Here is a 14,888-nt window from a genome sequence, read left to right as displayed (position 1 = left end):
GAGTACAGCAGATGCCTATGTACTGAGCCTGCTTTAACCAGGACACATTTTTGCAGTGTTGTCTGCTGTTTACATGATAGAAAAACAGCATAAAACAAATCCTGAGCGGACATTATCCTGTAGCACAAAATGTGATGAAATTATCGCTCGTATTACATAGAACGTATTACATAGAACTACCAAAATACATAATTTTGTTTTTCAAGGTATGATTAGGAAGAAAACCAACATTTGACACTTCCGCCATCTACTTGAATGTTTTAAATAGAGGAAATATGTTTATTTGCGTGCTTATCAGGATCGCAAAATACCGCGATATAAAACTGCAACGCTATGTAGTAAGTTTTTCGAGCGTTTGCACAGTTGATTAACCTCCCATTTGGCACAGTGTTGAAAACATGTTTATAATATATCAGGAAAATGAATGTGACACGTTCTAATCCTGCTTTGATGAAGTTAGAGAAGTAGTGAAAGAATATCAGCAGTTATAAAATGCCTTTCGACGCGACTCATCAAGGATGGTCTCAGCAGGAAAATACACTTCAGTTCATAGTTTGTCTGATAGGCAAGGTTCCCCGTCTGCGACTATTTTCATCAACTCATTGCTGTGTAAGTAAATGCGCCCACACCATAACCGTTTTCGGCATGCTGCAAGAAGGAATGAATCGGGGCTTTGGAATAGGGTAAACTCAGAGGTGTTCAATAAATATTTACTTGTCGCTTTTCCAAATCGTATTGTCGAGCCCTTTGTGGTTCTGAATTACAGGGACAGATTTGTTGAGCTATTCCGCTAGTGGAAGACACCAATGAACCCTGATGTGTTAAAAATCAGAATAAGGTTGTGACTCACTCTATCAGTAAGACTTAGCAGAGGTGTTTAGATTATTTGTTTTGGGCGCTGGCCTTATTCTGACGTATACACGACAAAATGATTTTTTGTACACAAAAACAGGATGGCGCAAAACCTTTGCTTTTAGGTGGTCCGAAATTACGAGAGAAAGTTGATGCTCACGTTTCTTGTTACAGTTTTGCCCAGAGACGTTTTCAGCGGGAAAATGGCTATAATGGCTGAAAGATAACTGCTATACAAATATAGCAATTGGATTTATTCAGTAGCATAAGTCCGAGCGAACTGCACGCTTTACAAGAGACTTATATTCGGGTTTACCAGAATTTCAATAATGCATCGAAACACACCCATAGTAAGTATACACGTAGTAACGTAAATCCAATGCGTTGCTGCCACTGTAATCAACCAATTATATGACGCACGAACCCTCGAATTGGAGCACATCTTTCTAGCAGGGAATTGCTAACTGTTACCAACCGGCGATTTTAGCAAGTGACTGCGTTGTGAGTGGAAACGTGTCTACATAAGCTAATGTTGCATCGGGCGACCGACGGTGTATTGCCGAATGTAATCCCTTATGTTGCCTTATGCTTGCTCCATGAAATTAATTAGTAAAGACGTAGAGATCTCAAAGTCCAAAATGGGAGAATTAACCCCACAACTACTATGAAAGCATACTACAATAAGCGATAAACTAGATGGCATATCAAAAAACGAAAAGTTGGGAAAATCCGGAGTGATTATCTTTGGTTGTTTGAGCATTTCGCCTGGAAGCTGAATGAATGTGGGTTAGATATCACCAAAACTATCCTTCATTTGTCAACATCTACGCCGCACTATTAATTATTAACACAAAAACCCATCGCCGATAAGTGTTACTCTAAGCGAATTCTCGTCGATACTGTAAGAAAGATTTGTCATCGCAGTACTTTAACATTCAGTAAGCGCCCTGCGGATGCAAAAGTTGAGTAGATTTGCAGGTGCGTCAACAAGACAGAGTGCATGCAAGCCCCATGAATAAGAGAAATATTGATACGAATCGTCCTCATATGAGGCTGGCTTAAGCTCCTGAGGCCTTGCAGGAGCTGTGGCTGTGAATGCGTTCCGGGAATATTTTGACCGTGAAGTGAAGCTGTCCCAAGTTACACGCTGTCATTACAGAGTATAAACGGAAAAAAGAGGTGCACTGCACATATGTGCCGAAATTGGCGAAGTTGATCACGCCAAATTTGCGTTTGTGTTTTGCGTCCATCAATAAAATCTCAAGTGGCCATCCACTTTATTCAAAGTGCCAGTGATTGACGGATTTTCCAAACACAACACATGAAGTAGAAAACTAAATTACAGTGACTAGTTTTTTGAAGTCAAAATTAGTCGAAATCGGGTTCACGTTGGATATGTTTTACGGATAGTCGCAGCTATGTCACGCTTATGTTTCACTTGACCCTGTCTTTTAATTTACCGATTGGTTCTCGTAATTATGGATTTTGGAAGCTATCTTTTGGATTTACTAGCTATCTTCAGAATGTTAGTTCGATGAAGGTTAGTATGTACCGTTATTAAACCTCTTTATATTAGCTATGGGTCAAATGCAAGCACTTGATACGCTTTCGGTAGTTTTAAAAATGTGTACCGACGTTCAAACTCCGGAAGTGAGCAGCTGCGTTTTGAACTAGCAACCTCTATTTAGGTAACACAACATGGCTATAGATATCTTCCTAAAAATAAGTGCAAGTACTCGAGATTAAACTCGTCGGCATGTTGCTTTTTACCTGAATTCTAGAAAGTAAAATATGCGAACAAATTTGAGGCAGAGCAAATGTCCTTTGCTACGGATAGCACAAACAAAGCGGTCCCCTTTCTGACATTGCGACTTTGCTGTGTAAATCCGTGAAATGACAGTGAGGTGTCCACTGACCTCGTGCCGTTCGCTGTAGATTACGGGAAAATATTTTGGAAGCCCGTAAATGAATTTATGGTTATTTCCTAAACCACATGATATAATTATATATGAGCCTCAGCATGCACCCCGTCTGTAACAAATCCCGAAGTTTTTTATTGGTAAGTCGTTTTCCATTTATTTATTTCTTCTGAGGAAAATTTGCAAAACAACTCTACTTTCCTGAAAAATGAGGGTACGTCACGGGCCATAGGTTCGTTTTTATGTAGACCATATGATTGATTGTTCGAAACGACCTGCTGCATCATCGTTTTAATTGCGCAAAGACACCACATCTCATATGAATTGGTCGGGCTTGCCTGATGTTATGAGGTAGATGTCAACTTTCCGACGAAGTTTAAAACGTCTGGTAAGGCAACACCTTGTCTCATTTCGGTCCACCAAAATGCATACTGCGGCCTGTTTCGAGTGTTAAGCCGAATGTAAATGGATCACTCAAAGCCCTTAATATAGAAATCACCCGGTGGTTCTACATTGGCGTTCACACCAATCGCCAGTTGGTTTTGGCGGCTTACATCGTCCTCACATTCAAAAGTGACTTCTGCCGATACAACAACAAAGGCAGTTGGTTCAACCCACATGTATCAATATTGATTAAATTAGTCAACCGTATTGAGAAGCTTGCAGGTGACCGTTGTAGGAACTCCATGCACATCTTCGTTGTGTACATATCACCAGGTCGCATTAAAATGGGGAAAGATGCAACCTGTTAACTACATCGACGACGACACAATATTTGGTGACCGGAAACCTCACATGTGTAACTGACCAGCCACAATACCGGGTAATAGTATGAATGGAACCTTGAAGATGGTAATTAATTTCACAGACATTCCGGCAAAAAAATCACAGCAAGTGCGTGTCGCTTTGCGAACTGTTTCAATCAGCTCCGGGAATTACAGCGAATATTCGCGCTTTGCTGAAATGTTTTGCATATCACCAGGTAGCCGGAAACCAAATAGGCACGTTCAAATATACTCTGATTGCTAAACATTATTTGCTTCTATCAGGCGAGATGAAGCAGTTTATTAACTCGCGGCACAGGTAAGCGCATGCTGGTTAAATTCCGGAAGTTTTGTAGTGAGAAGGATTTTGTTGATGTTTAATCAGATGACGCGTAGTTTGATGATTCACTCCTCACATGCAACCATGTATGCACGTGCAACACTTAATGATCTCTTTGAAATCTGTCATTTCACGATTCTCCGAACATTGGAATGAGTTCTGATTACATAACCGAACTCATCCACCCTGACAATGACGAACAAAATTACTGTCGTACGGAACAGCAAAACTTGTCTTGCAGCTTGATCCATGTTGTCACGCCATTTGTTCAATTATCGTGACCTAATAGAGGCTTCATCATGATACAAGCGCCACGTCACTTCGGACGTACTTCCTACAAAGGCTGGCTGTTATTTCACACACATCGATTCTGGAAAATTGCGAATATTACCCAAATCAAATGAGCTATCACTAGCTTCAATCCGGCATACTGCATTCATACTTGGATAAGTCGCAAGGTCCAATGGAAGTATTGACGAAACTGGGATGTAGTGTGGTGTCCGTTTTGCGTACTGTCTTATAAATTCTGAATATCCTTGTTCAAGCACTCTGTAAATGCCTAGCTTCAGTGTAGATTTGGTGTGGTATCATCACCTAATCAACGATAGTACTTGGTTAACGTGGGATTCCCAAAATGGGCTTTGGAAACTCACCCATTGACTTTGTTTATTAGGCTGCATTTTGTGTAGAGTATTGGTAGTTGCGAGCACTATCCAAAACTGACCGTAGTTTTTCATTTGTTTTAAAACTAGGATTGGAGAATACCTAGGGCTTTGGGTGACCCCGTGTGTCTTCGACTTGGTATAATGCTCAAGATGTTGATTTTAGGTGACGCTGCATGAAACTGTGTGCAAATTTGTAACAGTTTTCAGTTTTGGCGAGATAAAACACAAACTTTCAACTAGAAGCAATAAGTGGCGAATATTCTCAATTTTGAAAGATCAGTGTTCACTGATCCCGTGCGTGCATTTGGCAGTAACGATGCAACACAAATCGGGATCATGAATTCTAGGTTACCTATGGTTTTGCAGGCACACCGATCAATGTGCGGCCAAGAGTAATAAATCTAACATATGCTTAGCTATGTTTCTTGGATAAGTTTGGTTGCACTCATTGAATGCGAGTGATAGGCACATTCTCAGAGGTGATATAAAACCAGATATATCCGTGCTCACCAGCTTCAGATCCACGCATCAAGCGCACACACGTAGCCTAAATAAGTCAATATACAATAGTTAATAATTGTGCGTAGTGTTGGCTTTAGATAGTGCATTTGAAATTTAATTCGGAGTACGGGTATCAGGATAGGACCCCTATTAACGGCCAGGAGTGGCGGCTTCTGAGTGTTTATGATATCCACACAAGCGTTCCGGTCTAAATGTTATTGTCAGTATTTACTTACCCTGTCCACAATTTTCAGCACGGTGTTTCTTCCACTCGTGTTGCTGGTCCACCTCATGGCGGCTGTTCGACGCTCGCAATACATTAACGAACGATTTGATTTCTTGGATTGAATCAGGATTTGTTTACAAAATTCATTTTCCCGTAAGTTCGGTAACCTTACTGAGGTTTTATATGCTCCCAATTTTTCAAGGAAATCGGCTCTTCATAAACTCCAAAGGGCCATCTGGGAATCTCAGCTGGTAAGGGCACAGATAAATGGATATTGGCTGAGACTTCTCTAAAAAACCGTATATAGTAGTTGCATGTTGCCAAACATTCCACGTTATGACCTCACGATAGAAATGACTTTATCGAATATGTCCGGCTGAAATGGCACAGCGTTCGATCAAAATATGTTGCTATCAAACGGCAGGCGGAGAGTTTCGTGCGTCAACTCGACTTTACTCTTCATGCCAAACCCCCCCAAGATCTCCGCCACATTACCCCGATCAGCCACGTATTATACAAATGTGTACCCATCACAGTGGCGACAGGGTGGATTTTTCGACACTCAAATCTTTATTTCGTAGTCCGCTTCAATATGACGAGATTCCAAAAATTGTCAGCACCGTCGCATCTGTCAGATTGCTTCGTTTAAGAGGCATGCATTGGTCAAACGTGATTAGCTCGCTGGGCATAGACGGCAATTAAGGGATCACTTAAAAACGGTTGTCTTGGCCTAGTTGAGTTGCGTTTTGGGTGCCCGGAATTTATTGTCTTCCGTGATAATAGGAGAAACTGCAACAATGTGCATAGTGGATTTGCTGAACATTAAATTTATTACCATGCACACCATGTGTATGGGGACAGCAAAAGACTAGTGCCTCAATGCGCACTACAGATTTTGGGCTACTTTGAAGACGAATGGATCAAAGTGATGCTCGAATGTCACCAACATACCATTCCGATATATTACTGGTAAATTATTCAACCCTACCTTTAACAGGATTTCTTTCCTTTCAGATAATCTGTAGAATTGCTACTAATACAATCTACGTGAAACGCTCTAGGCCTATCATACTATGCCTGACAGCTATTGCCGACATGCAAGGGGCAACAGTGTGCGAGCATGGTTTTCCACTCAGCAATGTTGCCAGAAAAGTAAAACAGTAGAGATGCGCCACCCATGACATCAACGTCACACATTTTCACTCAACTTCATCCCTTATATGATTACAAGACGAAGAAATACAGCCGCTGGATATGCTCCACTAGGGGTTTCACGATCAGTGTTCCATGAAGACAGTGACCGATACTGAGCAACACTGATAAATGGCAAATAATAAAATGAAATTATCGAGTTTCAAGGTGTCTTTCGGCCATCACGTGTTAAGCGCAATCCAATCGAATAATTGGTGATAATTCCGCAATATATCAGCGTAAAACCACGGTATTTGCATGCAGCCCAAACTAACATATCCTGCTCCCATTCGATCCATATGGTTCAAATGTCACTCCGAACGTGTAAGGGGAAAGGGTGGCACATTTTGATACCAGATGGCTATACACAGCTCGGCAATGAGAAATGTCTGTTAATATCAACAGATTTCACCTTAAGGACATTAACTGGAGAGGAATATCAAAGGCGTTAGGAATAAATATTGCATTGCGGCTTTAGCAAAATTAGTGGAAAATAAGCTTATTCTGTGGTTATCAACAGGCTTTGCGAGTGGGCACCCAGTCGCAGATGAAATGAAACATGTACAAAAGGCTTTAGTAGGTCTTAGCTGGCTTCAAAGTTACCTAATCAAAGAAATAATTTCAGTTTATGTCAACCAAATCCTGTGGGGATGTTATTTATTTTGGGTGTAATCCGATGAGTGCGACAATCTACAGAGTCCAAACGCGTTGTTGACAACTTTGGCCAGCCCCGATGCAAAATGCTTCTCACACATGATGCGCTGGTTCGTCATTAAGAAGAACTCTGGAGCTGCAATATTCCTTCTGGGTTGAAAAGCTCGGTGTGGTGACTGAAGGAGAGTTACTCAAGCGATTATGTGGGTATAACTGCCCAACCTCCAGTGGACCTGCAAGTAAATAGGAAATACATATTGGTCTAACGGAGTGAGGTGCGACATGCAACACAAGATGATGTGGTTGCATTGTTAACGCTCAACTCAAATTTACCCTGCCGCGTTCTGTGTCAGCTCATAAAAGGAGTGGTTATACAGAAACACATTTAAGTGACGCCCGGTGTTAGAAACGTCCAGTAAGATCGATGACGCATGCGAAGTTTCTGGGAAAGGGTTGAGTAATCTGCTGACGAGCAATTTAACGACATGTATGAGGCGTCTGAATGTGTGGAGCCGGTTTGTGTGCTACCCAAGGGATTTGGAGTTTTATAAGATGTCCGCCCGCTTTGAGTCAAAGGTCCCGAAGTAGCCTCTCTGGCTTGCGAGTCTGCGTCCTTGCTTAATACTTCTGCGATCCGCTTTTCTTATGGAAGAGCTTCGCGTCTAACCTGTCTTTTCGTGTCTTACCTGTTTGCGCGGGTAATTTGTCTTTGTGATACGCTTAGATGCGCGCCTTGTAAAAAGAAATCGATTGCCGCTACTTAGAGCTCGTGCGGCGCTAGCTATATTTATGGCTGGTTTTGAATTCGTTGAGTACTCCGGGTGAACAAGTGCCCGCTTGTTTCTCTGAACTTTGTGGCGCGTTTTGGCCGAAACTTTTACGTGTGTGCAATATAGGGTCGCTGAAATTCGTTTGTACCTGCAAGAAATACACATTACACACCTGAGTGGCCGGTTTACACGCGAAACTGCACTTGGTTGTAGGAAGCGATTTTTGGCGATGTGGCTTTTTAGACCGCAGTCGAATTTATTATTTTTGTGCTGTCTCCAAGTTTGGCGGCAATCAACGTGGCCCAATGCGTGTGCGTATCATTTTTCGATAAAGTGTTGTCAAGGTTGCGCCTTTGGCTATCGGTGTCTCGTCGAACGAATGATCCCAAATCAGGCAGTCTAACCTTGGTTTACTGCCGCTTTGGGCGGTAGTTTCACAATTTGGGCTCCCCTGCCGTTGTTGAGACTCGGACCTCCTTGCGTTTCCAGTTTAGGAAACGTTCTGTCCATGTTCTGCCTCCCTGAGAGCAGATAATCAGACGAACGCCCGTTCATTTCGTACGTCCACTGACGGTTAACAGTATTCTCACGGAGATGCTCGTCAGAGGGCGACCGCTGTTGTGTGCTACACAGTACTTCACATCACTTCATCACACATCACGTTCGGATACATGAAATGAAACATTTATTTACCAACTATTATGATATAGTTTCATTCGTGTTGGAAATTTTATGTGGACTAGAATCTACATCCAAATGGCTTCCTGATGGTTAGCGAAAAATTAGCGAGACCAAAAATTCAAAAAATCATTATATCTCTTTTTATGCATGACGTCGCGGGCGAACTAATCAGGGAAAATCTAATGCAGGTTTTCAAGTTGACAACCCAACAGCAAAACGCATGCCATTGTGGATGTTTGAAACTCTATGTGTTCGATGTCACATCCTGCAGGAACGAATATCCGCAAGTGCTAAACTTTATATACAAACTGTTAGATGCAGGCTGTTTCAATCAGCTCTGGAAGTTAGAGTGGATATTTGCACGTTGATAAAAATGCTTCACGTATCACCAAGTAGCCCGAACCAAAATAAGCACGTTTGAATAAACCCTCAGTGAATGAAAGCATTCATCTTTATCAGGCAGATGACGCAGTTTACGAGCTCGCGGCACACGTAACCGCATGTGATTCGATTCCGGAATCTTTGGCAGCGAAAATATTTTGATGTTCATTCAGAAGACGCGTATTGTGCTGATACACTTCCCATACACAACCCTGTCTACAGGTGCGATACTTGACGTTCTCTTCGAATTCCGGTGTTTCGCGATCCTCCGTGCATTGAAATGTTTTCTGATTACGTAACCGAACTTATCCGTCCTGACAGTATCATACTATATTACCATCATAGAGTACATCAAAACTTGTCTGCTTGTTTGATCCATTTATTCACGCCATCCGTTACATTACCATATCTACATGGCGCGTCATCAGGGTCCATGAGTAAAATCAATTAAAGCGTACTTGCTACACAGTCCGATTGCTATTTCATAATCATCGATTTGGGAAAATTAAACATACTACCCAAAGCAAACTTGCTATTCACCATATTCAATAAGGCGCGCACTCAACGTATTTCATCCGGCCCATTTACCTCGGAAGTGGCAACGTAAATCCCGTCAAACGTGACAGGTTTTCGAAACGCAACGAAAGTTGCGTTTTTCGCGTGAATCTACCGATAAATCCTCGAAACCGCGATCTACGCTGGCCGTTTTGCCAGTGGTTCACGAACTTACCAGATAGGGTGGGCACTGTTTTCAGGAATACAACATATAATCTGGAAAAGTAAATTACATTGACGGGTTTTTGAGGTCGATAATTAGTTCAAATTGGGATCACGTTTTACATGTGTTTCACGGATAGTCGGATCTACGTCACGCTCATGTTCTACTTGATCCCGTCGTATTATTTACCGATTGATTTTAATACATCTGGATTTTGGCAGTCATTTTGTGGCTTTGTTAGCAATCTTGGTGGAGGGAAAATAGCACAAGTTTATCTATTTCTACATGTGAAGGGAAGATGAATTTTCGGATTGAATGACCTGGTGGCGCATGACGGTTCCCTACGTTATAGACGAGTGGCGGCCAGCCTGCAGCTTCGGAGTGGTTCGAATCTTTAGAATATTAGATCGAGAACATCACATATCTACAGCTAAAATGCAGATAACCTGCCAATTACAAATTTCAGAAGGGTCTAACCCTTGGGCAATCAGTACGGTAATTCTGGTAGAAAAGAACACCATTATCGTCGGCAACGTACTTTGGTCACCGTATTCTCATACGTAGTCCAATACGGACTAAATTACTAAATAGAAATATCAACTATTACCTTTCTGCTGGTTGTCATAACTCTTTGATACAACAAACAGTTCAGATGGTCATGTATATCCACGAGCAACTTGTATGCGATTTCTTTCGGTTGACTTATTGTGGAGGCCAATATTATGGAGTTCAGTTCAGCTCCAAGTCCCACTGAGTGCTTCACCTAGCGCTTGTGGTGCATTTGTAATGGGCGGTAGACAAAATAAGCTTCGAATTCGTAGAATAGTGATAAATTGTATTGCCTTGTGATCTATAATTGAGGGTTTGAAGTATTATACTAGTTGTTTTGCTATTCTACTCTCGTGAGTAGTATGCGAAAACCTCTGGCCGTAGAACATCGGAGAATAGCACGGCTAATTATGAAAGTCCAAATATAGAGCGCAGTTCCGTAGATGAGGGTCACTGGTTCTAGTGTCAAAACTGGTAACGGAATATTTGGAGAAGGTCAGGTATTCATATCCTCGTACCCTGAGGCACCTACATACATGTGATTATATTCAAAGTAACCAAGACGGGTCATCAAAGCTTTGCCTTCATTCTTGGACTGGACGACATGCAAAGGCGTCTGCAATTTATTTAGCGGAAGTATCCTATCATCTAGAATCTAACTAGTCACAGTAAAAACGTAAGTAGAGTCAAATTATGGTCCGTGTAACTACCTGTATCTACCTAAAAATCGAGAATGACCCAAGGGTTCACCACCAACTTCCGCCGTCGTATTTGCGAAGTTTGGGTATATCATTCGAAAGGAGTAGGACAACAGGCACAGTGGTGAAATTTGCCAAATTTCAATGTGAATACTGCTGCTCCTAAGAATAATATTGTTGTGTCCGATATTCTTTTCTCACCGTTGGCAGATGAATTTTCGGATTGAATGACCTGGTGGCGCATGACGGTTCCCTACGTTATAGACGAGTGGCGGCCAGCCTGCAGCTTCGGAGTGGTTCGAATCTTTAGAATATTAGATCGAGAACATCACATATCTACAGCTAAAATGCAGATAACCTGCCAATTACAAATTTCAGAAGGGTCTAACCCTTGGGCAATCAGTACGGTAATTCTGGTAGAAAAGAACACCATTATCGTCGGTAACGTATTTTGGTCACCGTATTCTCATACGTAGTCCAATACGGACTAAATTACTAAATAGAAATATCAACTATTACCTTTCTGCTGGTTGTCATAACTCTTTGATACAACAAACAGTTCAGATGGTCATGTATATCCACGAGCAACTTGTATGCGATTTCTTTCGGTTGACTTATTGTGGAGGCCAATATTATGGAGTTCAGTTCAGCTCCAAGTCCCACTGAGTGCTTCACCTAGCGCTTGTGGTGCATTTGTAATGGGCGGTAGACAAAATAAGCTTCGAATTCGTAGAATAGTGATAAATTGTATTGCCTTGTGATCTATAATTGAGGGTTTGAAGTATTATACTAGTTGTTTTGCTATTCTACTCTCGTGAGTAGTATGCGAAAACCTCTGGCCGTAGAACATCGGAGAATAGCACGGCTAATTATGAAAGTCCAAATATAGAGCGCAGTTCCGTAGATGAGGGTCACTGGTTCTAGTGTCAAAACTGGTAACGGAATATTTGGAGAAGGTCAGGTATTCATATCCTCGTACCCTGAGGCACCTACATACATGTGATTATATTCAAAGTAACCAAGACGGGTCATCAAAGCTTTGCCTTCATTCTTGGACTGGACGACATGCAAAGGCAGGTGTCTGCAATTTAGCGGAAGTATCCTATCATCTAGAATCTAACTAGTCACAGTAAAAACGTAAGTAGAGTCAAATTATGGTCCGTGTAACTACCTGTATCTACCTAAAAATCGAGAATGACCCAAGGGTTCACCACCAACTTCCGCCGTCGTATTTGCGAAGTTTGGGTATATCATTCGAAAGGAGTAGGACAACAGGCACAGTGGTGAAATTTGCCAAATTTCAATGTGAATACTGCTGCTCCTAAGAATAATATTGTTGTGTCCGATATTCTTTTCTCACCGTTGGCAAACACACCATCATCTGAATACCTTGAGTCTCGTGATTGTTCCTCGGATGTGGTGAAAGTTTAGTGTGTCCATTTTGATGTCGTTTATTGCTTTTCGTGGTGAGCTATCTCAGACAGCACCCACTGTTGGTTAGATTTGCAACGTTTACACCCAACAGTAGTCTGTATGTGGAACTATTGATCAAAATAATTGTTCTCAGAATAAATAATACATAATGGTCACCTCCGAGCAACCCCACAAGCGACCTCTCACTTTGGGCGCTGTTTACAACAATTATGCCTCACTGTATGTGATTGACAAATGAATATGGTGATTTGACGTTGGTTCTGAAACTCCGCGCAGTTGTAATAAATCTGCCTAATTAACCGCAGTTTTCATTTGCTAATATGTAGACAAAATGCCTATGAATCATAAATGATGACTTATAAATGATTACGAGGAAGTTTGATTGTGCATTTTCTAGCGAGCAGAAAGAAACCACCAGAATCTGGCGCGTTCTTACATTTGCTGACGGTTAAACGTGTATTACCATATTTTGGAACCAACGCTTTAAAATAGGCTCGAACAAGGTGTGCGGCTGGAATAACCGGGGTGCAGCTGGAACAAAGTTCAATAACCTTGAAAAAAAGATGTTTCAAACACGTAGAGGATCCGCTACTTGATTCAGAAGGCCATAATTCTGTGACTATCTTACTAAATTCTCATCACTGGTAACATCTGACAGAAGGCGTCAGCATGGTCAGCCGGAAAAAAAATAAAAAGAAGTTTGGCAATGTTAATGGGCGACACTACAGGAGCCAATCGGAGGTCGCTTTTCTGGCAACATATTCTTCATTATCTTAAGTAGTACTCAAAACTACAAGGAGGCACATGTTGCGGAATGCAATTGCAAACGTTACAGATCTTTATCGATACAATCAAGACCAAGCGGCACACGCGAGTTTTTTTCTCCTCGCACTTTCCGTGATTCAAGGCAACATCTTACTTAAAAATTTTGGAAGAGGTAAAACCGTCGCTTTGACCCAAAACCAAGTGGGCCGGCTGAAGAAAACAAGAAAATTATTCGTGCCATTAAATCTCCAGAGAGCGATCAGGGATTTTGGAGAGTGGACTATACCAGTTTCAGAGATGCACTCATTTGCAAATTAAGCTTATGTTGACGGCTATTTCATTATACAGCAACCTTATGACCAGCTTTTCCGCCAACAAAACATGAGAAACGTATTTCACTTGCTAGTGCAACGGGCAAGTTGCTTTGTTGATTGTTCGTCCAGTGTGAAGTTCATGCATCTGCGAACACCGTACCCTCACTGCTAATTTGCTACACAGTGTCAACAGTTTGTTGGTAAATAACGTATTCTCACGTCGTATTTAACAACAAACTGACTCTTCCTTATATTAAGGGACGTTAGACGGAGAGACGCGAGTTTTATCATGGGATGTATCTGGTACAGTTGAAAATATAAAATGATATCAAATTTGGGTTCGCACCTACTGAGTTCGACGCTAGTAACGTTAGGAGATCTTGTATTTTTAATAGAGATCTTTTTCTGTAATTGAACAAAAAACATCCTGAATTTTAATCGCTAAAGCCGGGGCAGTGACTCCTAAAGAATTGGGCAAATATTAAGTAAAAAATTGATTTGATTTTACCATGAAATCTTAGTTCATCATCATCATCATCAAAGACAGCAACATCAGTGTTGGCACAGGTGCACCGTACAAACATAAGGTTCGTCCAGTTATATATATATATATATATATATATATAATTGTATTAAATGCCCTACAGTGGAGAGAAGAAAAAAGAGTGAGTGAGGGACGTGACCCTGTGCTGGCTTATGTCAAGCATACTGAGGTGCCTACATCTCCAACCGCTCAATCAGGCAATCTGGAAAGAAACTGACAGCACGAACGCCACTGACATCGATTAGCCGCGATTTCTTGCAACGTCTCCAGCCAAGCACAGACGGGGTCACGGGGACCCCATCCTGGAAGTCGCACAACACCAACAACACCCAAACTCTTAATGATCTCCTTCACGCCTTTCTGCCAAGCCATGTGTAGTTCACCTCGCGGTTCGCGCCATCCTGGTGGAGGCACGGAAAACAACACCCGTATCGGTAGGCTGTTTCGGCATGCGTAGCACATGACCCAGCCATCGTAGTCGATGATGCTGGATGTTTTCCCGGATTAGGGTGTCTGCAGCACAACCAAATACCCGTTTTCTAATTGCCTCGTTACTGACTCGCTGACGCCATCCATAACCAACCACACTTCTGAGGTATCGGTGGCCGAAAACCTGAAGACGCCTCACATTATCTGTCCGCAGAGGTCATGTCTCGCACCCATACAACAACACAGCCCTTACTGTAGCCTGGTACACATGACCCGTAAAATCCTGTAAGATGCCTTGTTGACGCCACAAGTGACGCAAATTAGCAAACGTGATTCGAGCCTTTGAGATTCTCGCACAGACTCCATTATCGCACTGACTCCATTAGACCCACTTCCGTCAGAGCTAATACAACTACCGAGGTATGTAACGTTTTTCACAATCTGCAGTGGTTCTCCTTGAATTGTAAGGGATATGTTCGCAGATGGCACGTTC

The 14,888-nt window shown here is 41.9% G+C and overlaps 1 protein-coding gene across 1 annotated transcript in view; it reads right to left on the bottom strand.

The window, feature by feature from the left end:
* T265_15028 (hypothetical protein) overlaps positions 1-14,338 on the bottom strand; it is a gene marked incomplete at both ends in the record, with an annotated part of 115,376 nt that extends 101,038 nt beyond the window's left edge. The window contains one exon of the mRNA XM_009176285.1: positions 14,203-14,338. Within this exon, the coding sequence (XP_009174549.1) occupies positions 14,203-14,338 (136 nt within the window). The remainder of the gene's footprint in view (positions 1-14,202) is intronic.
* Between the last annotated feature and the right edge of the window lie 550 nt (positions 14,339-14,888).

This window comes from Opisthorchis viverrini (genome assembly GCF_000715545.1).
Source record: "Opisthorchis viverrini unplaced genomic scaffold opera_v5_341, whole genome shotgun sequence".
In the NCBI taxonomy this organism is placed as follows: Eukaryota; Metazoa; Platyhelminthes; class Trematoda; order Opisthorchiida; family Opisthorchiidae; genus Opisthorchis; species Opisthorchis viverrini.
This window is presented reverse-complemented; position numbering and strand designations above follow the sequence as displayed.